General features: G+C 46.8%; 1 protein-coding gene across 4 annotated transcripts in view; it reads right to left on the bottom strand.

The window, feature by feature from the left end:
* Positions 1–26,439, bottom strand: part of MICU1 (mitochondrial calcium uptake 1) — an 87,763-nt gene that overhangs the window by 7,281 nt on the left and 54,043 nt on the right. For all 4 annotated transcript variants that reach the window (XM_082765124.1, XM_082765125.1, XM_082765123.1 and 1 more), the window contains 3 exons: positions 17,243–17,325; positions 12,782–12,979; positions 1,439–1,576 (listed from right to left, as the gene is read on the bottom strand). In XM_082765124.1, coding sequence (XP_082621250.1) covers positions 1,439–1,576; positions 12,782–12,979; positions 17,243–17,325 — 419 coding nt within the window. The remainder of the gene's footprint in view (positions 1–1,438; positions 1,577–12,781; positions 12,980–17,242; positions 17,326–26,439) is intronic.

Genomic DNA, 26,439 nt, shown 5'->3' with positions numbered 1-26,439 from the left:
GAGCACTTCCCGAGCTTTCCTGGAGCTCACAGAGGCCGAAAGCTTAATGTTTCTGACCAGTGCAATGTAAAAGGCTTTGATAAATATTAATTTTTGAGATGAGAAAACTCGCTTGCAGCAGAGGATCTTGATTTATCTTGATTTATCTTGATTTATGGCTTCCATGTTCACTCAGAACTCCTCCAGCTGGGTACAGGGAAAAGCCTCCACACACACAAGCCCTCAGATAAACCAGAGGAGGTTTTCACCTGGCTATGTACTGGAGCACTGTCATCAGGAAAAGTCCCTGCAACCAACGGGTGACAAGGAGCTGCCCTCAGGGGCTGTCAGAGACCTTTTAGCGCCTGTGCCCTGCTGTTTCAGGATGCCCAAGTTCTCCTCTGCAGCCCCAGCAGAACAGGAAAAAAGGTCACTGGTGCAGCTTTGTGTGAACTGAGGATTCCTGAACATCACAGGAGTTTAGGAGAGTTTTATTTACAGCCCCAAAAAGGGATTAAAAAAAAAGGACTAGACTCCAACACTTCTGTCCTGTAACACGCTTTGCATCGAGAACTGTCAAAAGATAAACACCAGGTCTAATGTCATCAAGAAGTGGCCCTAAAACAGTCGGACCAACTCAAAACACGGCAAAGACCTTCCCTCTATTCTCATTTTGGTTAACTGTATGTTTACAGCCTAATCGGTAAAAGAGCAATCCATCTTCACCAAAGCAACGTCCTGAAGTACCTCAGCACCCCGTGCTTGCCTTACCTGATAAAAGCACGGCCTTTTAGTACAGAGATTTTAGCCCAAGGTCTCTCACTAATTTAACTGGTACAGAATCTGCAGCCTTATTCCTCTCTAAATCACGGGTAATTCAAATAATTTTTCACCTAAGTTCATAAACTAAATAATAAACTGCCCAGTCACAGCATCTAATTAAACCAAGTTCGAGCCAGTAACTAGGTACACTTCTTCAGCATTTATTCTGGCTCCAGACCCAGACTGCCATTTAGCAAACGTAAGCTTTGAAAATTACAGCATCCATTTCAACAGGGACAAGCCCAAACCCTCATCAGGACACCAAGCAGCGCACTCCCACCTCCTGCATCAGATTTATCACCTGCAAAGTCAGCACGTCTCCCCACACTGCTTCAAAAGGCGCAGGTGCTTCTCTCTCCAAGACGGATTGCTTGCTGCAGAGGGAGAGATCCTTGCACATCAATCTGCTGCTTAGAGAAGTAATTTCCTTCACTCAGCCCTGTTCATGGCAAACCCCAGATCTTTGGGGTTTCTGTCCCTCTCTGCCACAAAGCATCATTCAACCCCACGCAGTCTGACACCATCAGTGTCATTTCTCCTACAAGCCTACCCACGGAGCTCATCTCTCAGCATGGTGAGGGGTAGCTGTCTCCTCCCCCCCAAAAAAAAGCTTCTCAGACTTGCTACCACCACTGACCTCTCCGTCTTGGAAGTGCTTCTTGAGCTGCTTCAGCATGACGGTGAGCTTCTTCGACTGCACCCCGCTGTAGGCCAGCAGCATGCTGCCGAACTGCCGCTCCGTGATCCGCCCGTCCACCGGGTCGTGCCTCTCGAACTGGAAGGGGGAAAAGAAAACAGTGGTGTTAAAAAGGTTTGGTACCAAAAAATGAGCACCACAGACAACACTGCTTATAGAAGAAATCCTAATACGTTTGAATATTTGCTTCCACCGGGACTGTTTCCATCACTGAGTCAACATTTTCTTTCCATGGGCAACTTCTTGAGAAGTTTTTGCATCTTTTCCTCCTAGTTTTATCTTACTGGGGACAGTATTTGTAGAGCTGGACTTGAAAAATCAGGATGATTATTTGAACCTGAAACTTAGCTAGTGCCTGCAGGTCTCCAAAAGGAGCGGAAAACAAGAAGAAAATACTAAGGTGCTCTTCACGCGAGCTTCCAGCTTGGACATTGGGATAAACACCCAAACAACTGGGTTGTTGCAGCAACTTTTTCCTGCTTGCTCAAAGAGCTGTGCAGGGCTAAGCTAAGCGTGCAGGTAGAAGTGTGATGATTGCTTACAGAGGGGGCTGGTAGCAAATAAACCAGGACAAAGAAAAAAAAATAAAAAATTAAGCCACGTTGCAGCTCTTCTCTGCTCCAAGCCCTGTACAGGTGTTCTCCTGGCCTTTGCTGCAGGGCAGGAGGGAAGAGCAACTCTCCCACTCTGGGCTTGGGCTGCGTTGAACACAAGGTCTCTGCTCGAGGAAGAACGCAGATTTCATCTTCTCCCTCCTCTGTGGCTCTACAGACACGAAAGACCAGGCTTCAGCAGACTCCACTTTCACAGAGCTCAGCACTCAGAATCCCTTACGTGATTTCCTTAGGACATGTCAGGAGCCGTGCAGCTGCTGACAAGCCTGAGGATGCCACTTAACACCACAATTAGTTTTCCAGCTCCTCCAGAGCAACCCATTTAGCTCGAGAGCACTGCTGATTTGACACTACATTGCTGGATACGTTGGCCATTTCTGCCTTATTTGCACTTAATTCCACCACTAACACCAAAGGCAGCACGGCACCCAGCTGAGATCAAGGCGGGAGCACAGGGATGAGAGGCAGCAGCTCTGCCCGCGGTGCTTCCATCCCCTGTGTAGGCAGAGCTGCAGAGACCGCTGACTACACGTGGGTCTCACGTGCATGGGTCTGTGCATCCTGGCCCACGGAGCCAGGATTTAGGAAGATGAACGAGAGCTGTTTCCAGCCAGGAGGATCCGCCTGACCTTAGGGACTTTGGTTTGAGTGGCCCAGGCAGGATTTGGGAAAAAGATGGTTCGTTAGCCTGCTGTCTGACGCAGGCCTTGGCATTTACTCAGACCACAAAACGCTGGCCTCTGCCCTTCTCGCGTGCTGGGGAAAAGAAAAAGCTCATCTGGAGGGAAATCGTGTGTTCCTCCTTACTAAGGAGAGGCAGCTGTCTCTGCCACGCTTATGAAGAAATTTTACAATAACCAAGAGGCATAAAAACTGTCTGCACTGTTTCAAAACCAGCACTAACTTCTATAACACTCTTAATTTCAACCTAAAAGACACGAACCAGCGCCCTTCTACCAGCAGCCTTCAAATACCCCAAGTTTTGGCACATGAGGTGCTGCTGGGGGCATTTCCACCACCTCTCGCACAAAGAGAGGCTGGGCAGAGGTCAGCCAAACGTGCACCTTCTGCGTTTGGCCACTGCTCCACTTTTACTACATTGATTTAAAAAAATCTATAGGGTTCAGTGTTCCCCTCTGCCTCCTGGTGCTTGAGTTGCCATCAGCACCCATCCCACAGGGAGAGCCTCTCACAGCAGACCCACTGCAGGAGATGAAAGAGCTTCATTTATTGATTGATTGATTTATCACACAGCTGGCAGATTGCTTTAGATTTATCTTGTTTCTGTTCTTTAAGATGTGAAAAAATAACTTACTGAAATTTCTTTAAAGCACAAGACAGTCCTGAGCCCTGGTTAACAAACCAACTCGTTCCCCTGCCCTATGGGCTCAGTGTGCATGAACAAGTCAAAACACCACCCGAAAATTATTCACGTTAAATGCAAAAGCCTGAAAACCAAGGAATAAACGTTCATTACCCTGTGTTTATCTTACTTTAAACGAATGTCTCCAGCATTTAACCGAAGCACTCCCAGGTGCCTGAAGTCAATAGCTGGCAGGCAGGCACTGCGCTCGCGTATGGGCAGGAACGCAGCGGTGCTCGACAGCCAAGGAAGGGGACGGGATGGCAGCAGCTGAACTGCACCACTGGTCAACAGCCAGGCTCCAACCTCGAATATAATCACCACTGAGCTGAGAAAAAGCGAGTCACCAAGCAATGGGTAAAGGAAGTTCAAAGCTTGCCAGCAGCTGGCGTTGGAGGTGCTGAAATTAATTATGGGAGGGATGAGCAGAGGAGATCGCTTAAAGAAAAATTCTGGCGAGAAGAAAAAAGGTAGTTTTTTGGCTTCAAATGATTTGTGAGAAAAGCCTGATTTTCACTTCTAAAACCAAATACTCCCCTGGAACAGCCCATTCCCCAGCCACCTGCCTGGAAGCAGATGTGCTCACTTTGTTTTCTCCTGCCTTTCTTGAGTGTCTTTCTGGACTGCTGAACACCGCTCACCTGCTGTCTCCAACTTGAAAATGAAGGAAGGTGCAAAGTCCGGAGTGGTTTTCTTTTCAACATGCCATGAACGGCCTGTGAACAGCATTAAAAGCCCACAGGCACTTTGCAAAACAGGACAAACTTCCCTTTCCCCAGGCAACCACGTGCCTTTGCCTTCATGCCTGTGACGTTACCGTGCAGGTTCCTTCTCCCATCACTCGGAGGAAAAGAAAACCCACGAGGAGGTGATGCAGGCCAGGGCATGCCGAGATCTATTACCAGCAAACAAGTTCCCTGATGGCCTTTTTCCCTTCCATCCATCTAAAGAAACGAAAAGCACGGCCAAAGCCAGCGCAGGGGCAGCTCCAAGCACTGGGACACCAGGAGGAAGCTCCTGCTCTGCCCAAGGGCACGCGTGCTCACGACTAACAACACATTTTGAGTTACAAACTGAGGCTTAGGAGGGATTTATTCGCTCTGGAGGGTTGGTTATTGTGTCAGGACCACACTAAATGCTGCTCTTGGGTGAGCTGAGCTCCCAGCCACTGCCACTTGGTGCCAGCAGCAGATTCTGCATGTGCACACCCACACAGTTGCAACTCGCAATAAAATGTTTTGATATTCATTAACGCTGCTGTGATGCGTGGGGAAACCCAGTGTGCTCCCAGAAGGGTGGGAAGACAGGGGAAAGGGGCACAGCCCCGAGCCCCAGGAGCTCCCAAGGCCAGCCTGAAGCAGCTTCCCAAGCCTGGTGCATCGTTACCACACCTTAGGGCACCCTCTGCAATCATTAAAATGACTAAGCTAAATCTGAGAAGTGTGTTCAACACCCCCTCTTCCTCCAAAAAATCATGCAGGAAAAAACACATCCACGTTTCTCTCAGAGAAACTTGTTACACATCTCAAACTACGAGCTTTTAACTCGGCTTTCTGTCTGAATAAATGTGCCTAGCAACTTTTGCTTCAGTACATGGAGGAAAGGTTTCAAATGAGGAGAGCAGAAGGCAAATCAAAAGCGACTGTTTTCTCTGCTTCTGCACACCCTTAATTGCAGGGCTTCCCAGAGAAAGGCAGTACAAGGATCCACCATCAAACGACAGGCCCACGCTTCCAGCACTCACTATTTATTTTGACTAGCCCCATCTACCTGCTCCTGCGGGAAATCAAATGCCAGCCTCTGAGAAGCACCCAGCCTGAACCAATTCAGAGGCAGCACTGTGAGAAGTGTCTTTATTAAAAAAAAATCAAGAAAAAACTTCTTAAGCAGGGCCATCGGTTTCCTCTCCAGTGCCCGTTGCCGTGTAATGAGATGGCTCTGAGGGCTGACGAGCCACCTGGGGTCCTCTCAAAAACCATGGGACATGGCAAATGCCACCACGGACTCAGGCCCCTCACCTTGTCAGCGCTGACTTGTCAGGTCTGAGAAACAGCAGAGAAGCCAGGAATAAGAGTTTATACCAAGGCTCAAGGCACAAGCAGCATCGTGTCTGTAGCAGCATGGATTTTGAGATCCCAGGCTCTGTAGGTCACAGGCCAGGGCTGTGCTGCTGCTTTTCCTGCTCAGGGTCAGCGTGGCAGAAGGAGTCCTTCAGCCGCAGTACAGCAGTGTGGTGGAAAGAGAACTTCAGGGGATACTGGTGTCTTTGTAGCTTACCCCATAGACACTGCTCCTTCCAAAAAAGGTCGAATTTTGGTGCCAGACACCTCAGGGCAGGTTTCTTGTTTTGGCTGATTCTCCTCCTCTATACATTCATCAGAAGCAATAGCATTAAAAGGACACGTGGGAAATTTCTACCTAAATCCCCCAGTGCCAAAACCCCGTCCTCTGTAACTGCAAGCATCAGGAGCCCACCTTTTTTTCTGACAAATATCGCAGGGTTTTTAACTCCCAGCTCCAGCAGGCACAGGAGCTCAGCATTACTTCCACGAGCAGCCCCAGGGTGACAGAAGGGAGAAATCAGCGGGGGTTGTGGGGTGGGACTTGAATATAATGCATTGACTTACCCTGTGAGAGGAATACTAACTGCTGAGCTGCACGGACAGCGTGATGTCCCTAAAGTTCTAGGAAGGCTTCGACTGAAAAAACAATCCATAAATTCCCTAAACTCTCAATAAAAGCACCTATAAAAGAAATGTATGTGTGCCACTTATTATTTCCCATTCACAAAGAAAAAAAAATCTACAAGGGCTTTTGGATGGAGAAAAGAGCACTGAGGGATGATTTTTGAGTTTATTTATATTGGTTAAACAAACATCCAGAACAGAAATATTGCTGATACTATTTCTGCCAGTATTAAGGGTGCTTGAAAAAGGTGACCTGCTTTGAAGGCGGTGCTGTGCGTGTAATAAGGAGTCAAAAGGATCTGGACAGTGATTTGTAGGGTAATATTCAGATTCACAATGTATGACCCTTTAAAGTAGTAGTTGCTCAAAGCTTTATTTGACAGGCTGTAATACATTATTTATCTGCAAACTGCTGCAGCACTGGGCCTGTTTACTGTTCTGAAGAAGCAGGCTGCCAGGCTCTCTTGTCAAGTTGCATATACAAATATGACAGGGGAAAAAAAAAAAAAAAGAAAGCACTGTTTATCTTCCTAAAACCCAGCAACCTCATCTGTCCCTCCCCAAAAAAAAAGGGATTTGGAAGGAAGCTGTGGGGCTGCAGCTCCCTGGACTCAAGTGTAGGTTGTACAGCTGGACTGGGTCAGGAGAAATGCTCCCAGTGCTCCCAGCATCTTCCACCTCTATAAATACACACATATATATGTGTGCATGGGGGAGAAAGGGAGCTGTTTCCACAAAATCAAAATCCGATTTTTGAATACTTTCCATTTTCCCTTTCCCTCCGCTCTCCAAGAGCAGCTTAAAGTGAATATGTAGTAGCAAAGTTAAAAATTTACATCCATCAGCAGCACTGAAATCCCTGCAGACCAGGTGGTTGAAAGATGCTTTTGACATTTCACTGGCCTTGGCACGGCACCACTGCCTGCAAGGGGGAAAAAAAAATAATTCTAGCCACCAGTAACTTGTTACGCTTTAATGAGCAATTAAAAAAGGTTATGTAAAGATGGCCATACCTTAACTTCATCCTCATGAATCAAAGTAACTCCTTGCCAGCTCTGAAAGGAGCTGCATTTTGAAATTTCGAGCAGCGAGGGAACGAAATGAAGAAAATGTAAAGGGGAGGAATCTGTAATACCCCAGGAAAGGGCATGTTGGTTGAATTGGAAGGAAGCCTTCTCCTGACTGCTTGGAAAGGAAGGGAATGAGCCCCAGCTCCCGCTGCTGCTCTCTGCCCTTGATAACATTCCTGGTACCCAAATGTGAGGAATGGAGAAGCTTCTCCATCCTGCTTGCCTGCTGAACAAGAAGAAAGCAAAGATCCCAACACAAGGAGCTCCCGACCTCCCTGCAGCAAGACCCACTGGCCAGCTGCACGCACCCAAGCCAAACAGCCTGAAAACACGACTACAAACCTGTGGAACTGGCACACAGCGTTATTAAAAAAGGTCTCTGTCACTGCTGGTGAGATTTATGCTGCTTCTGCTTGGCCTTGGTGCTCAATTTGCCACGAGAAAATAAACCTGCTGCACTTCCCGAGTAAGGTGACCAAAACGTTTGCTCAGACAGCAGAAGGATGATGCTGAAGTCAGACTCCTGACCCCTCCGGGGGTTTAATTTTCAGGCTCCACCGAAGTGCTCTGCTGCCTGCACCAGAGGAGGGCTCCTCGTGCTGCCCGGCAGGAGCGGATTTATGCACACTCCATAAAGCAGCTTTGTTACAGAGCAAAGCCCTCTCCTGGCACTAACAATGCAATAAATAGAAATCCTAATAAAATCCTCAAACAGCTTCCCCCGTAGAGCTGCTGCATCAGGCACATTTCAGTCACCTGGTGCATGTGCAAGCGACAAAGCAGCACTGCACAGCCGGGGGGGCACAAACCAGGCATCGTGACAGCTGCTGGGACCACCAGCCACCCCAAAGGAGGAGATGGCCAAGCTGTCCCTGTGCATTTGAGCAACGTCCCAAAGCACACACAGTCACCCCAACTTTCCTTGCCTCACATTTAACAGCAGAACAAGCAATAAAGGGCTTAATGGTAGATAAAAACGACCGCCCTCAGCCTTTTCCAGTGACTCTTCACATTCACTGAAACAGCTCAATTTCCCATCTCTCCCCTATAAACTACCCAAGCCACAACCTCTTAACTTATTATTTTTGAGATTATTTTTCCCCATAGTTACATCCCACTCCAATTTACCAAGTCTTAGGCTGGATGAAGACAGGGCGCCAAGTCTTCCCCAAACCCTAACCAAGAAGGCAGTACGATCAGCTGGAACACTTCACGGGACCCTTTCCACTCACATGCCAGGACAAAAGCACACTGACAGCAGCTCTGAATGGCATCAAAACCATGGGGAGTGCTCCAAATCATTGCAGCCACCTGTCTAGAAACTCCCAGCGCCCCAGCTCACACAGCTGGGTGGCAGAGGACCATTGCTGGAAGTCTCCCATTTCCATCCTGCTTTCAGCTGGTTTATGTCCCATCCCCTGCTCCAATTCTGTGTGTTGCCTGTTTTTAATTCTGTGCATTACCTGGCAGCCACTGCTTGCCTCTCACCGCCCTGAGGGATCAGGCCACCTCTTCCTGCCACAACTCTCAAGCTGTGCAGCACCTGCAGAGGTACCTGTTACTGCGCCTGGCTCCTCCTGACGTGGATCCCCATCCTCTGCTGGTTCTCTCTTCCCCTGTGACAAGCAGAGGCTCCAAGAGGTGCATTTTCAGCTGTTTTTAACCACCACCAAAAATCTGCAGCAGCCTGCAAGGCCATAGAGCAACAAGGCTGAATGCAAAAAAAACAAACCAAAACAAAACAAAAAACTCCACAGCTTAAGTAAGCTGCATGGTAGTTTTTGTTGATTAGTACAGGACTCAGCTGCCAACTAACCCAGTACAGGGATTCAGAAGAGGAAGGCACTTTGGGACAAGTTATTGGACTAAAATCAGGTTGAGAAGCTGTAGAAATGCCTTCTGAAGCCAGAATATTGGTTAAGACAGGGCTGAAATCCAAAAGAACCTAAGGTTTCTAATGAGAAATGAGCAGACGGAACAGCCTGACTCCATCCATCACCCCTTCTCGATAAGAAAACAAGCCAAGCTGCAGTGGTATCAGCACTCCTTGTGCAAACAGGCGTTTCCAGGGGAAAAGCTGTGCTGCACAACTTTGCCTGTCCAGCTGTGGCATCAGCCCAGAGCCACGAGGTGTAGGGTTGGCTTAGCACCTGCTTCACCCATTCAGCTGAGAACAAACACCCTCCCCGAGTAACCTCCAGGGCAACAACGTGCTCCAGAAATTTCTCTGCAGGCCCTTTGGAAATGAAAACCTTGGCTGAGGTTTTACACCACAGGCACCCAGCTCACTGCTGGCAAAGAGAGACCTGGGAAAACAGCCCACAACTCAGCACGGAGATGAAATCACTGCTGTTAGGACATTTTGGGTTACCTGTCTGGGATAGCAAAGAGAAAACGCCAAGGACTTTGGGAGCCTGTCCCACTGGCTGAGTTGGTTCCTAATACACAGCCCTAGCTAACCCACAGCAACTCACAACACAGCAAGGACTCCCAGTCTGCTCATGCTACAGCTTCCTAAAAGTATTATTTCCTATGGCACAGATAGAAAACTCAGCAACAGCAGGGTTGGCGCCGGTTAGCAACTCTCTCCTGTAGGAAGCAGACACACTTTGCATGCAATTTCTGGTCTGGAAGACAATAAGGAAGCAGCGAGATAGGAGGGAAATCACCGAGGCAGCCAAACCACAAGAAGTGGCAACAAGCCGTTAAAAGCTTCTCTTCTCCCTCCGGCTGCGGTTACTTTGCTCATCCTTTCCTTGCACAGCCGAGCCGATTGCTACGTCTTCATAAAGTGAAGCAACAGGGAAGGAGGCAGTGGCCACGGTTACTTAACCATGCTGGCAGCACTTCACCCTTCTGGGACACTGAAATGTTCGTGGCTTTGCCTCATCTAATCACTCTGAGAAAGTTTCTGCTCAATCTTTGGAAATACGCACTAATATTTTGGGAAGCAGAAAAAATAACCAAGACCAGTACGAGAAAAGTGGGTTTAGGTGGTCAGAAACTACTGCTCTACCTTTACAGGCAGCAAAAAAAAAGGATTCTTAAGTGTATTAACTGCAGATACACCTGGAACCTGAGCTGAAGGGAAAACAGTTTTAAGAAAAGTCTTATTTCAGGTAGAGATCTTTTGGATGAAGAAAAAGTGAGTCCCAGTTTGAGAACAGATGTCCTGTGCCACTCAGAGGCTGCACCATCCCCAGGACAGATCTTCAGACATGCTCATGGTACGTTTCCCCAGAGCCTATTCGGGAACTGAGACACTTAAAATGAACACAAATAGGTTTTCAAATTAACATCCCACCTTCAGGCTGCGTACTGATTTTGCTAGGCCAGCCAAGAATCAGCAGACGAGGCCGGCAGAGCTGTCACCAACTCCGTTCTGCTCCTCCCTGCCCACTGGTAGCCCCAGCTACTCTGACAAGGATCCAGAGACGACCTGCAAGGGCAGCCGGGCACTTTCTGATGGATCCAACACCACTGTGCTCCCAGAGTCATCACCCAGAGACAGACACACAACACCAGGGAAGCCTTAAAACATACCTGAGAGCTACCTGTTGCTCTGCAGTACAGCTATCTCCTAATACCACCTCTTAGGCCCTTCTGGTTCGCACAGATCAGGGTAAATACTTGAGGAACATCCCTCTCTGACTTACTGTGTTTTTAAGGGGCTGAGTTCATTAGAGCCCTCCTTGGAAAAGGAACGCCATGAACTCGCTAGGCACTTGTGTGAAAAGCCACTTAACGTGAACAAAAACATCACATGCAAAGCAAGGAGGGAAGGTGGGAGATAATGTCAGAAGAGATAAAAGCATGAGAGGAGAGCGGCTACGTTACATAATGCTGAGGACAGAAATAGGTCTCTTGCCTAAATCAATGAGAACTATGAACAGAAAAATCAGGTGCCTTAATGCCATGAACTCAGGAAAAAGAGACAAGTTTGGCAGAACAAAACTGTTCCCCTTCCACAGCTCAATTTTTCAGTTCAAATGAGTATCAAAAATGCTAAGCACAGCATGGTACTGTGTTCAAGGGTGCCCTCGTGAATTCAGTAACAATGCTTTTAGGACATTAACTTACCAAGACATCTTATCTTGTACTACCCCAAATTAACAAATAGCATCTTAGAAAGGCAGCTAAATGTTCACCAGAAAGATGGACAATTGGCTGAAGTCACTAAGAACTACATTAGAAATGAACTGTTGCAGAAGGAAAAGAACAAAAAAGTACCAAGAAGCTAAAAACCCATTGCTTCCTAATGAGATATATGGGAACCCACGGAGGGGGCACACGACTCCAGCACAGTTCGAAATAATCCTTTGAGTGCCTGCTCATCGCCTGGCCCTGGAGAGAAAGTGGCAGTGGGAAGCCAAAGCAGAACAGCAAGCAAGGACGAAATCTCTATTTCTCTTCCTTTTGAGTTCAAGTTTCACCTTAGGTTTCTTAACCTTAAAAAGTATTTCATCCATTTTCCATTCGTAGAGGAGCTGCAAGGAACTGACACTTTCCAGCCCATAAAGAACATTCTCCTCCACCAACCTATTCCCCTGCAGACGCGCAGCACACCGCCAGTGTTAATGAGCAGTTAAATGAACTCAGCTAACCGGACAATTACCCCCACAAAAAGCCTAGTCCTTGAGTCAGTTCCTTACTTTGTAAATCTCCAAACAGAAGAGGGAATAAATTCAGGTTGGGTTCACAGTGGCTGACTTGATGGTACCTTAATAAAACGCCGTTCATTAGCTGGATCCCACAGCCTGAGCACGTGGGCATTCACACACCAGGCAGAAGCCTTAGTGACCTCTGAATGCTGCCTTAACCACGTTATGGCTGGGAGGACAACTTCTCGAGCACAAAATCCTTACTTCTGACGCAAATGAAAACCTGGCTTTACACAAACCAGCTTGAACCTGCTCCAGAGAAGTGCGTTGCATTAAACCAAGTCAGTTCCACCTGGGGGCCGAGACAGACCCCAAGGAATCCCCATTGCTATTCCTGCACTCACATTATTTAAAAACCAAATTTTGAAGCTTGCTGCTTGAAGTCAAGCTATGCAACTGCAAGGAGGAGACTGGGTGCTGCTGTTAACTCATGGTGATGCAAATTAAAAAGGAGGCATTCAGTTCAATTCAAGGCAGAAGAGTCAGAGTAGACGGACAGTTCTTATTGAATGCGGAAATGTTCACAACAGTGAAGCAAATGGGGAAAGAGTTTTGTGAAAGTTATAACTGCTGGTCCTTCCAGGCACAGCCCACTCACCAGGACTGAGACAAACCTGTCTTGGTAAGGGAGCAACAGCCTGCTGGTCACCTCTTGCCTTTTTCTAGAGCATCTCAATCACCACTTAGGCAGTGCTGAGGCTAAGCAAGCCCCACGTGGAGGGACACACACCAGGACCTGCCTCCTGCTGCTGCAGCTCCACAAGAGCTCCAAAAAGCTCTCTGCTACTGCAGGGAGCTGGAGGCGTTCCTGGGGAGCACCACACTCATCACAAATTCGGCACGGACGTGCTGCACTGCCCTTTCCCCGTACACAAAAGTAACTCAAACCTCCAGTTTGAGGATATCGTGCTGCAGCTTGCGCTGGAATTCCAGGAAGTGGGAGATGGTGAGCTTCCCCTTCAGATCCGCCCCGAAGAAGTAGGTTGTCAGCGCAGAGTTGAAGCCAGTCTTCAGGGTGTTCCCAGTGGTCGACCGGTCTCTGTGGCGCATGCCCATGCTGGTTTGGGAGCGAATGATGCTCTGGACCTAAAAAAAAAAACCACAAGAGGGAGGATGTTAGCACCAAATCCACTTGGATTGGACTTCTTTTAACCAAGTATCCTGGTTAGCTGGCACTAGCTCCAGCTAGCTCACATCGCATCTCCTTTGCCCCATGCATAAAATCGGGGTTTTTCTACCCAAGGGCACCCCTTCTTACTGCCTGACATTCTCTGCCATGACTGTAAGCTCCTCTATCACCCGAGCTTTGGGCAGGAGCTGCCCAAAACAGAGCAAAGGGCTCCTCAGACAGCATCAGCCCAAACAACCCCCCAGCAGAACACACCCCACAACGCATCTGGGTTATCAGCAGACGGATATTTGCACAAACACGGCCAAGTGTGAGGTCACGCACTGTAACAGCGGTATCTTACAAAAGCCTCTGCTCTGGGAATCACAGCAAACCATCCGTGTGCATGTCCTGGTCAAGTTCCGTGGTCGAGAAGCTGAACAAAACACCCAGAAAGTGAGAAGTCATGCGCAGGGATGGGGGAGCAGCTGCAGAGAAGAGTGCATGAACATCGTGCACAGTCCTGTGTTTAAAAAGGGATGGAGACCGCAGAGGAGAGGCACAAGGTTTACCAGTTAAAAAAACTCTTCCTCCTGAGCTCTTGGCAGCATGTCATGACTTCTAGAAAGCATCACACAACTTGAACGGATGCTACGGGACAGGGTAAGGATACCCAGGACAAGCTCACTGCCCCCTAAGACACGGCAAAAGATCAAACTGAAGGACGCAACAGCTCAAAAAATCCAAGGCAGATAGATAGTGCTGTGTCTTGTACAGGTAGCCACAGAGCAAGGAGAGGCTCCCAGAGAAGGAGAGGCTCCCAGGGGCTTTCTGGAGCTCCAGCAAAACCTGCTGCTTCGCCTTCAGTCTCCTCCTCCTCCTGCCAATTTTCTTTTGAAACAGGCACCGTGCTGTGAGGAAGGATCTTGTCCTCTGGTTCGCAGCAGCCCTGGAAACAGCAGCTCCTTCTTTTGCTTTGTGCTCCGCTTGAACCGTGAGCTCCGCACGCACGTTTCAGGCAAATATTTATCAGCTGTCTGAAGCGATGCAGTTTATGACCAGCTTGGAAACCTGCCCCTGCTTCTGCAGAAGCAAATGTTTACCCCGCTGCAGACGGTTCGATAGAGCATCTCCTCCCGGCTGTTATTTACACGGCACCCTAGGCCAGGCAGACCCGTGGCCCTCTCTCTTTCTCTCCCCATCCATAAGAAGCCCCAGACAGCCTGGACATCCATCTGTGGGCACCGGAGCCAAACCCATTTGGCTGGTACCTATTGTCGGGAATTCTCCTAATACCCAGCAACGCAGGCAGCCGCCACAAGTTGTTCTCCAGTCCTGCCAGTGCTGTCCTCCCCCACAGCTCATCGATCGTACGGCTCTGCACAGATGCTTTGCTGTCGTCTTTATTTTTAAATGCATTTCAGCTTAAGCGTTTGATCTCTTCTGGCTTTTGGACCAGACAAGGGGAAAAAATCAAGGAAAATAGTTAAAAGCAATGGTTTGTAGAGAAATTATAACACTGCCTGCAAGTTAACTGCTTTTCATCCAGCATTTTAATTAAAAATAGGAGTGTAAACTAACAATTTCTGGTTTACATCCTGAAGAATGAGAAGCTAAAGATGATCCTGATGCAGGCACCAAACTATTTAGCACTATGCACTCTGTATATGCATCAGCAGGAAAAAATCCGAGGCTCTTCAGCGAGGCACAAGAAATTAATATCTTCCTGGTGGGTAGTTAAAGCCTCTCACTCGCATATTAGCTCCATTACCACAAGTGATTTTTTTTTTCCTTGATGAACACTCAGGGTCTGCAGATGTTAATGAGAAGAGAGACCTGCTGCTGGCTCTCTCCAAGGACGATGTGTGAAAACAGAGTATGAAATTCATTCCCACGTGCCCACAGCCAGCAGTGATGGTAGGATGCTCGAGCCCAATCTTTTCTTTCCCTTTTCTACAAAAAGGCATTGCCCTTTTAACCTGATGTCGCTTCAAGTGGCGTATTCCCTAGGAAATGGCAATTCTGGCTGTCCCTGCCAGGTACAATGTTTATGGGACAGGTTTTCAAACCCTGCCATCCTTAAAACGTCCTGAGGCATTTCCATAAGGAGTGAGAAAATATTTATTTTACAAATGATTGTGTACGTGCTTATACAAAAAAAAAAAAATCCACGTGCCTCCCAGTGAAGCTACGTGTTTACCTTAATTCTGTTTGCAAAGTGCAGCAAATCAGTTATGCTGCTACCTGCAAGGAGCAGATGGTGGCAATTTGCTTCAACTAACCACTTGGGTCAAAAGGCTCGTGTTCTCCAACACTTTTCCAGGCTTCGATATTGTCAGGTTCTTCTCACTTTCTGAAGCAGTCCCTTCATCCACTGACTCAAAAGCTCTGGAAGATCAGTCTTCAATACATTCCGATGCTAAACGGTAACTTTATTCCTTTCTATAGATGCAGTGACACATCCAACGAGCTTAACAAAAATATGTTCCCCTTCCTGAGGATTTTTGTGTGACTTAATGCACGGATAACTTCCTGTTGCCTACCAGATGATTTGAGATTACTTAAATCTATTTTGTGCTTTCGTCTTCTTAGCACTTCCAAAATATGCATCCTTTCTTCAGCTAGGTAATAAAACAGCCAAGCATGACACCTGCGTTAATTCCTTGGCCTTTGCTGCAATTTCAGTAGGCAGCTAATTTCCCGTTTTCCTTCAACGCATTTATCTACACAACTGATTTCTCTTTAGGCCATTAACAACTACTGTAAAACACATCTTGAACAGTTAAATACGAGATGCCTGTGGTGCAGTACTATATCCATGTACTCGGCAAATATAGAAGGAAGAGCAGTATTTTTGACTACAGGAACTTGGTTTCCTGTTTTCCAAGCTAAATCTGTGTTTAGAGAGGCAGCGCTAAGCAGCACCATGCCCTGGGCATGGCTGGGCATTCGAATCTGCACTCAGTGGAAAAAAGAACCAGCTCCTAGATTTACAACACGAGTGATTGCTTCAAGGTATACCACACTGGAGATAAGCACACTCCAGTGTTATCACTGTCTGAAGTTTGTATCTAAGGACATGCAGTTAATCAGCTCCGTTACACAGCTCCAGAGCAAACTAAGAGCACCAAACCCAAAATAATTTAGGGAGGATGACAGCAGAAGATTGGAAGCGGCGGTGGTAAATTTCCCAGAGCTGCTTTGCCACTAGTTCTTTCCATTTAGAGCAAATGCCCCACGCGTGACCTCTTACAGACTCTCCTGAAGTTAAGCAGTCATTCAATCAGCCTGAGTAAGAATTCATAACTCATCATTCAGGGCTGCTTTGTTCTCAAATACCACCAAACAGCTTTCTGCTGTCTCCAAACTGCAACACACACGTCCTCCAGCATAAAAAAACAAAGGCAGGTTATTTTTTCTGACCACGGAGTCTTCTTTTCCTTTGCCCAAGCAACAGCTTCCACTCACCCATTTAACACACAGCTCCACGATACGTGGGGTCAGAAAAGCATCAGGGACCCCATGAATATTTGGTAGATCAGGAGATAACAGAGGTGGCGACTCATTATTAGAAATACTGGTGACGGGAAAGCTGAGTTGCATTACAGCTGGAGACACCACTTTATTCCCCACTGACAGCTCAAGCCTTTGATAAATTCTCACCAGAGCAGTATCACAAATCACATCTTACATGAGGGGCTCACTTGCATCAGACATGCAGATGAAGCTCCTTAAAAAGTCAGCCTGCATGCTCTCTGCTAAGCAAACTGCACGAAGCAGGAGAAAACAACTAATGGGGACATCCTCTCAATAAATATATGTTTTTGGATCACATTAAAATAAATGGCTAAATTCTTCTTTGAAGCTGACCAGTCCTGGTTATCCTCTGAACACAAAAGTAATCAGTAAAATAAAAGCTATGGAAGAAATTAGGGTCAGAGCCCTTTGATACTAGTTGAAAAAAAAATTCTTTGCCTACTTCAGAGGTGACTCCTTGTAAAGATACCTCTGGGAGAAAATCTCAGGAAACTGGAATTTGTACTTAAAGTTGTCCTGGCTGAATGAAAAAGTACGTTGTGAAATGACCAATAAAAAAAAAGCAGAAACCAAGGCACAGCAGCAGAGCACAGGAGGAAAAGCCAGAAGCCAGCAGTAGCCAGAAATGTACAGCACAGTCAGAAGTGCTGCAGAGACAACCAAGGTGTTGCAGCACAAAGTCATCACCCCGCCGTTCAACTTGCCTGCTCGAACTCTTCCATGTCCACTTCGCCGTCGCCGTTCAGGTCAAACATCTTGAAGGCGATTTCAAAATTCCTCTGGGGAGCTGCATTGAAAACACACAATAACAAAGACCAGTTAAAGAAAATAAAAGCACAGAAGGGGGCAGGGGTTACAAGTTCAGAACGACTGTATCCAAAAGCAATTTTCCACAAGTTCTACAAATGTCCTGGTGCTGCTTTTACCAAAGGTCTAGACGAGGACGTTGAGGGGGAAGGAGATGTTTCTTGAACAAATTTTATTCCATTTACAGATGGAAAAAGCAAGAAAGCAAGACAGCACCTCATATTTCTAATGAGAAATCAACAGAAAGTGACTCCAGAGTGAGAGTTAAAGCCTTCTGGATGTGGTGTAATACAAATTTGGCCAGCTGATGTCCCTCTGGTGCCTGCAGAGCGCTCTCTGTGCTTTGTGAAGCAGCCGGTGGCGAGGAGCAGCCCTGGACTTTGGGTACTTCTTTCCGATTCAGCTCTTGTCACTGCAAATTTAAACAAATCATTGCCAACCCTGTCTCAGTCCAGTTATAAAACAGAGACAACACACAAGCTGGAGATCACCAGCTGAAACCCAAACAAGACAGCACAGGGCCTTGTATTTCATGACATTTAGCCTATGCTGTTCTGGTTTGTTTAGGCAGAGCCATGCAGATGCATCACGCAGACAAGTTTGCTTCAGAGCCACCCACTGCAGCAACACCGCGCTCCTTGCCGTGCATCCCAAGGACCAGCAGTGCATTTCCATTTCAGGCTCTGTAAGTCGTCAACATTTCAAGCCACGCCACAGTGCCACAGTGTTTTTTTTCTCCCCCAAATTCAGCTAGTACAAGAGAATTTATTTAGCTCTGCTACTTTGAAATACGTGCCACCTACGTGAATTATGGTGCTTGCTGGGGTTTCCAGGGAATCTTCCAGGCTGTAAGGAGTGCTCAGGTTATCCAAAATGATCAGCTGAAACTCAGCCCATTTTGCTCTCAATGTGGTTCTTCCCCCCCAAAAAAAATCTGACAGCAGGGTGCAGAGAGGCTCATCCCCCATTAGCCTCATTGGTTTCCATCAACTTAAACTTCTCTTGAAATGCTAAGAAGTGAGAAGATTTTCTGCAGCCACCTTTGTGTTAGGACCTCTCTCAGACAGGGACGGGGGCAGAAAAGAAGAATCATTCAAAGAAATTAATAGGAAATTACTTGAACTGGCTTTTGTACCTAAGTTACAGCTTGAATTTAAGGCCAGAAGATTTTTATGTTGTTTTCCCCTTGGCATAATAAACTGGAACACTTTATGGCTAGAAGATTTAGCAAACACGTTAATGAGATTAGCTTTCCAATCACTTTGAACCTTACCAAGACGCATAACCCCATTAAACTCGACTGCAGGAATGACCTGTCACTCACCACTGGATCTATGCAGCACGTACAGCCCTGCAGTAATCAGCTCATGATCTCCAGTTTCCTCCTGTTACGTGCCATTGCTTGGGCTTCAAACTCCAAACATCAAAACATGAGATGTCTCCTACATCCACAGCCATCACCAGCAGCACGTCGCGTGTTATTTCCCCTTTCCTGCACTGTCCTGGAGTGATGCCTGATCTGTCCCACGTGCCAGGGGAGGGAGACCTCATGAACCTCTCATCCCTAACACAAGCCAACTTCACATTCTCTCCAAAAATGCTATCTAATGAAAGGATTCGCACAAATTCCCCATTTCCTCGAAGAGTGACAAGGTTAAGCACCTTCCACCCGCCCCTCTTAATGTTTAAATAATGCATCCAATTTCATTCCCTCTAATTGCAAGTACTGCATGAAAGCCTGTGGGCAATTTCTCCTCATTAGCCCCAAAATCTAGTGCTGCACTAGAAGTCATTTGCTCTGTAAGGAAATAGGGGAATACACAAACCTAATCCAGTTACGAGATGCTAGGAGAAGAGTATTTTGCAGGTCTCTCTTCCTCCCATCTCCTCTGCTGGGACACAACGTGTGTGCTGAGATTGCAAAACACGATGGCACGTCCCATTCAGGCAGACACGGGGTGAGCAGAGAAAAGTGTTCTTCACTTACCCCTCACAAAGGCCATTCCCTTCTTCTCCCTTCTCTAAAGGCATTTTCAGAGCATCGCAAAATTAAAACAGACAGTTCTGCACCAAAATCCTGCAGGTCATTATTTTCTAAGGACAGGAAAGTCTCCAAATTGGTAAATCTAATGACTTCATTCCTTGAACAAGCGAGACGGACCGTCTTGTCCTCTGATCCGTGCACCTCACACCAATTATTTGTAACAACTCTCCCACCCCACAGCTGTGAATCAGGGAAGGCAGAGGGCAGCGGCAACCATGAGCTCACCCGCCTGTGGCTCACGCAGACGCACGTCCCTGGTCTCTGGGCAGCCAAAATTTATTGGTCCCGAATGAGATGGTTTCCTGCCTCTCCTCTTGGGCAGGATAGCTCTGATCAAGATTTATTTATTGGGGAAGAGTTGTCCTGAGACGAGCTCACCCCAGCCCTTTCACACCGTGTCCCATCACTCGTGGTTACATCAGCCTCCGCGACTTGCGCTTGGCTTCCTCTTTCACTTAGAGCTTGCAGAAGCCTGCAGACCGTAAAACCAGCTGCTCTCCGTTTGCCTGGCTAACTTCAGCTTCTTTTATTCTGTCCCCCAATGTTCTCTATTGCAGCATCTCTAAATTTCCCCAATGTCTCCTTAATTAGGATTGCTCAAAATGAACGCAGCGTTCCTCATGGAATAATCACCGAAAGCATTTAGAGGACTGTTTGCTTTTAATACAGCCTAATAGCTGTCTTTATAGGGAAAAAAGGATTTCTGGCTTGTCCCAGGTGCTACACTGAATTTCCAGCTCTTCATTTTGCAAAGAATCTCCTCACGAGCCTTTTTGACATTACTAAGAACCACGGGCTTTTATTACAACTGATTTCCCTTGGGCAGCTAGGCAGGGCAACTGCGTTTTCTTCTCCAGCTTCCTTTCTAGTCTTTACGTGTTCGGTAGGATACAACAGAGTACTACTTGCTCACATGAACATTTTAACATTTATAACTGGCTCACCATTTAAAACCGTCTGGAATTGTTTGTTCAAATAAAGCATTTTGAAGCAAAAACATGACGTGGAAACCAGAAGGCACACGCAGTAGCATCAAGGAGAAGACCAACACCTGCCCAGACCATCAGTATGAAGCCCCAAGAGACCTCTGAGCGATCAGATGGGTTGATTAAGCACCTGTAAACCGATTATGTCATTTTGGACTATTTTGAATTATTCAAGGGACCGATTTGCAGCACCCAATTGCTCTTTATTGCCACTTGCTGTCACCACAAGCAACACAGCCTGAAAGGCACTAAATGTTTGCTGATGAGAAATGCCAGCTTGCACTATTTTTGTACTTGTTGGATGTTCTTTTCCTCCTCTTTCACCAGAAAGCCATGCTCCATGCTTAGAGATGCCTCAAGTCCTTCCTCCTGACTGCTGCAGGAGCTCAGCAGCACATGGTTACAGCCCCCTGATCGTACAGCATCTGCCTCGGAGGTACCAAACGTCAGGCAATTATTTTGAGCACCCTTTTGTGCTCACAAGGTCAGCAAGCTGAAAGTTGATGCAGGTAAGATCAATCTCCATGCACTCGCAACTCCTTAGCAAACTGTAGTCATTTATACTCGTTAATGTGAATTAATACATGCACACTGATGGGGAAACAAATGGAAAAACTCTGCTAGAAGCAGCAGCATTGTGGTTTTCTTTTAGATGACTCCCTACAAAGGCTTGATGAACAGAGAGCGTTGAGAAGAGAGAGATGCTTTTAAAGTGGATCCTCATCCAGCCATTATAATTATAAATTAATAAGCAGTTACAATCATAAATTAGTAACAAGTAGGACCACAGTTAAAGTTTTAGGAATGGTGATTTCTGCGTGAATGCTTTCCTGCAGGTACAAAATGGGTAGCGTTAAGGACTGGAGCATCCTCATCCCAACAGCCACCTGCAGCACTCCCCACCAAGGAGAACAAGCATTGCTTCCTTCAGCTGTATTTGAAAAAGTTATCTGTCAAGGCAGGAGGTTTTATCGGTGATGCTGCTTAGAGGAAGCAAAGCTCCTGGCTACTTCCATACTCTTCTGGAATATCTTGTCTTTTGGTGGGAACTTCAGTGCAAAGCAGCTCGGGACATCAGCATCCATCCTGAAGCCCAGCAACTCCACCAGCAACTCCAGCGTGAAAAGAAAGATCAAGATTCCAACTGGAGAACTCTTGAGGAAAAATCAATCATTAAAAGTTAAATATTCTTCTTCTCCTTCTATCCATATGTTAAAAAAAAAGTGTTTTTCTTCAGCTTCAGAGTACATCTAAGTCTATAATCAATCTAAAATTAACACTGTCCTCCTAAAGCAGAGGGAAATCATCTGCAGAGGTGGCTGCTCAAGCCTTGCAGCTATAATAAATTTTCAGGCCACATTAAAAAGATCTATTAATCAATTTTTTTTTCCCTCAAGTTACATGAATCAGCAGGGCCACTATTCTGTCTGACTCTGCACAGCAGTCTTTTAGCCAAGAAACTTTTCTGTAGGTGTTGGAATTGGAACGTTTTTTGTCTGAAGGAAAGAATCAGGGTCAGGGAAAAGCTCACCCTGACAAGACTGTAGCCAGCAGCAGCTAGTTCACAGCACAGGATTGCAGGGAAAAACTAGATGATACAGTTTCACATAATGATCTCCAAATGGTGTAATATTTTTTGAGAATGGGGCAGCAGCCTTATGGGGAAGCAACTATCCATAAAATATAGGTGTCTGAGTCCCTGCTGCAATAAATACGGAGAAAGAACAGAATGTCCTCATATTCCAGATATTTTCCTCTTGAATTACTCCCTACTTCTGAAAAGGAACTCGAGTCCCACCAACCCAATTATTTTATTTATTTTGTATGTTAATACAGCCATACAATGGAAATGCCATACAGAACTGAAGTAATCATCCCACAGCCTGGAGACCCAGCTACAGTAACCTGCCATTAGACCTCGTGCTACTCTAACAAGGGAAGGGTTACTTCTTATCCAAAGGAAGAACCTCAGTTACCTCTGACAGAAATAACTAAAATACATCAGTGTTTATCCTAGTACACAAACTAGACTAAAACACAGATTTAAGCTTTAAAGCGGACTTGAAACCTCAACAAGAGCTGAGTGCCTGGCTGCATTGCCATGCCTGGCTTGCTCTAAATCTGAGCTGGACGCAGGCACATGGATTCAACCCTCCTCGAGCACTGAGCCACAAAGCCATTCAGCTGCATACAGCCACCCTGCCACCTTCCCTGTGCTGACACCAAGTTCCTTCAGTGCAGGGCTCATGGGATGAGGAGCCCACAAAAGGAAGGGGTTAGGTATTTAGAAGTGTACCTCTCAGCTATACTAAGCTGTAGTTTTGTAAGTTTTGTACTGAAATGCATGGATCAGCCAAAAGAAACAGCCAGAAGACCCACCAGAAGCACAAGCACCTGCTATGATCCATCCTTTTGGAAAGTAACTGAAGCACGTGCTGCCTCCAGATACAGAAACTGCCTCCAGGCTCGCAGCGTGCTCTCCCTTGGAGCCATGTCCCAGCTGACCCCATTTTTAATATTCCATTAAAGGAAACTAAATATATTGCCACTTCACTTTTTTACTGATTAGCTTATGAACCAAGGAGCCTACTGCAACATAAAATTTTGCATTTCAGCTCTAATGTCAACGACAGATGTGCACCTCAGTCTGAGATTTAAGAGAATCTGACAGCACCTAGGCTAGAGTACAGGGCTTACCTTTCAAGAGCTTTTCATCACTTACCACAGGGCTGACAAAACATGGCTGGAAATCAAGATTCTCTTTAAATGCTCCTCTGTAATACGAATCTGGAAACCAGCTGTGGAAATCACAGCTCCACACAAGGGCCATTCGAAGCCACGCTCTCCAGGGAGCCCCCGGGGGAAGAGGACATCCCAAACCTCTGCGGGTTCTGAGATACTGCCACAGGCAACAGAAAATTGCTCTATTTCCTGATCCATAGAAAAAAATCAAGATATCCTCTGTTCAATCTTGTCCAAGACCATCCCAGTTCCTTCTCCTGCACTAATTACCTCCCAAAATGCCGGCTGAGACCTCATTAAAGACTCAGTCGCACGGTAAACCATTAACAGGTGTTACAATCATATTTTGCTGTCCAGTTTTAAGACAAGTTTTTCAAAGCAGAGAGGTCAAGCTCTGCTTGGGAAGACGCTGGGCTGCCAGCTGGGAGAAATCTGCCCTGGTTCTGCTCTGCTGTTCTTCAGCACAGCTACAAGCCCCTGCCAGAACTGGAATGCTGCACCAGAGAGCCCTTGGTCTGACACGGAGCAGCCAGATTTGTGTTCCTAACAAACACCCTTGGGCCATCCCTTGGGAGAGGGGCTCTGTGCTGCTCAGGTATGACTTACAGACCCCACACAGCAGGAGTGTTCTCCTCCTCCGCAGCTCTCCCCGGGAAGGGGGGATGCTCCCTGCACCATGCCTGAATTTCAAGTAACAGCACTACTTGTGTTTGAGACAGTGGTGCACCGCAGTGACCCCTTGTGCTGCAAACCTGCGTGCTGTCTCAGTGAGATGTCCAGATCAGCCTGGACAGACCCCCGGGCACCTCAGTCGTTATTCTGGTACAAAACCAGCACAGCCTGAGGCTGCGGTATTGAAGCCATCCCTGCACCACGCACCGTGGATGAGACACACCTGCATATATGTGTATAAGGAGATCGAAGGGCTTGAAAGTTGGTGCTGCTCTGCAGAATTAAAACACCATCAGTAATATCACAGGTCTCACCTTTGAGCAGAGACCCAGAGAATGCTCACAATGCAGTCCAGAAATCACTTCCAGAGCAAAATGGCTTGCCATTTATTTTTTAAATGGGAAAAAACAAAGAGAAGTCAATCTGTCCCACACGAGAGGCTTCTCATAGGCCATTACTTGCAGTGGTGCTGGGAATTTGGGTCACAGCCAGGGACACAGAGCAGGGAAATCAGAAATGCCACTGGCTGGCGCGCCGTGCTCTGGAAAGAGCCTGCAGGGCACAGGGAAGGAGCTGTGGGGCAGCTCCAAGAGTGCTGGCAAAAGAGTAATTCCTCTGGCGTGAGCCCACGTTATTTAAACCTCCTTCCGCGCGGAGTAAATCCAGACACAGTGACAGTCCAATTACAGAAACAAGACCAACCTATTCTTCTAATGCCCAGCTCCTTTCAGTGCCCGTTAATCAAGCAGGCATTAGCACGCCTGCACAACGGGCTGCGCTCACTCTGCAATTGTGGTCGCTGGTGATGGAAGAGCTCCCTCCCCTTCCTCCAGCTGTCCTTCAAGCCCAAAAGCAAAAACCTCTTTGGTTTTCCTATGGTTTCCCTTGCTTTCCTCTAGCACTTGAAGGAACAAGGTGAAACTCATCCGCATTTTGCTCATCTGCCTACTTCTGCCCCAAATCACGAGGAGCAGCGGAAGCAACAGAAGCCCTGTGGCCTCCTCAAGGCCTTTCAAGCTCTAATTGCCTTTAACGGAAGGCTGTCCTTCTGAATGGTATTTTTATTAGCTTTTTAAAAATACATTGTCACAGAAGCACAGCAACTGATGAGAACAGACAGTGCTGGAGTGAGAAATGACTGCTAAATAGGACGAGGTGACAGACTTCATCTTCTGTGCAACACGCAAACAGACCTCGGCAAGCAACGTGCAGGAGAAGTCTTCAGCCCTCACATGCTTTCCTTCCCTGATAGCTGGCACTCAAGCCTACATTTCACAGGAAATAACCCAAATGAGCTTCAACTGCAGCTACAAAGATAATGGAAATAAATTTAAACGCTCTGGGAAAGCTCTATCAAAGCCCGGCAGCACTTTTGGTAAGGACAAGGAGATGGGGACAGGGAGCGCAGGATGGACACGAGCCATCTCGGTGCTCACTTGGCATCACCTCCCTGAGGAGCATAACGAGATGCAGCCCCTTCCCTTCCTTGGGTGTTGTGTTTTCAAAGGGGATCATCACTGATCAATTCTGAGCTCAATAAGCCAGGCCAGACCACAACCGATGTCTCCCCATCGCTTCTGAGCATGGCAGAAGAGCACCTCTCCCTCCCACCGCACAGACCCAAGCTCATGCTCCCTTTCTGATGACCTTACTGCTCAGTAAGCCCTCTTCCCTTTTCAATATTTTGGGACTTTTAACTGTTTCATGTAATCTACAGCCCTCTCTTGTCCAGACACATTCTCAATGCTCTTTAGGTAACTCAAACATTAAGAAAAATGATCTCGACCTGTCAGGTTTAAGACACACTCTTCTTCATTCTATTTCACTTATTTCCTGGAAGAATAACCAAGACCTACTGGATTCCTGCAAGGCAATCATTACTCCAGGGTAATGAAACAGGCAGGGTAGCACAACAGTGAGCTTCCTACCTTTACATCAGGGCCAGGTTTTGTTTATTTTAAAAAAGCCAGTGCTTTAAAAATGAAAGTGAGAGTCTTACTTGGGGGAACTGAGTGTGAACAGTAGCTCCAGAGACATCCAGCGTGATCCAGCATGGCTCTCAAAGGACAAACCACCCCAAATACCTAAAAGGCAATCCTGGAACATTCTTATTTTCCCCAGTCTTGAAATCTCCTACCTTGCCCACCCTACACGTCACTCTTCAAAGCACAAACTCACCAATTCTGCCTCCTCTCATTAGTCTGACTCCCCACTAATTGTGGCCATGATTAAAAACCTGAGAATAAATGAAAATACATCCTGCCTGCCAAACACTCCAGTATAAGGTTGGCTGCTACTCTAATGCAGGCTGGTAGTTTGTTTTATTCTTACAAAGACGTTAAACCAAAGCAAGAAGGAGTTATCTATTTTTATTGTCTGTGGCAGCACATGCAGTTCATTTTGCATCGTGCATACTTGATTAGCAGCTTGTTTGCAACAACTGGTACAGCCATAAAAAGCCAAGGGCATCGATGTTTTCTAAGCCACATTCGGTAATGTGATATGAAAGATTTGAGGCTGTCTGCAGAGACTCAGATTAAAAGCCCTTGCTATAAACGTGAAGATACCTTAGATAATTCTGGCACAGTCCAGACTAAGAGAAGAACAGAATGGCAAAAATCTTGAGCCAGTTCTGAGAGTCAGAAGGCAA

The sequence above is a fragment of the Aythya marila genome (genome assembly GCF_965140915.1).
Source record: "Aythya marila genome assembly, chromosome: 7".
In the NCBI taxonomy this organism is placed as follows: domain Eukaryota; kingdom Metazoa; phylum Chordata; class Aves; order Anseriformes; family Anatidae; genus Aythya; species Aythya marila.
This window is presented reverse-complemented; position numbering and strand designations above follow the sequence as displayed.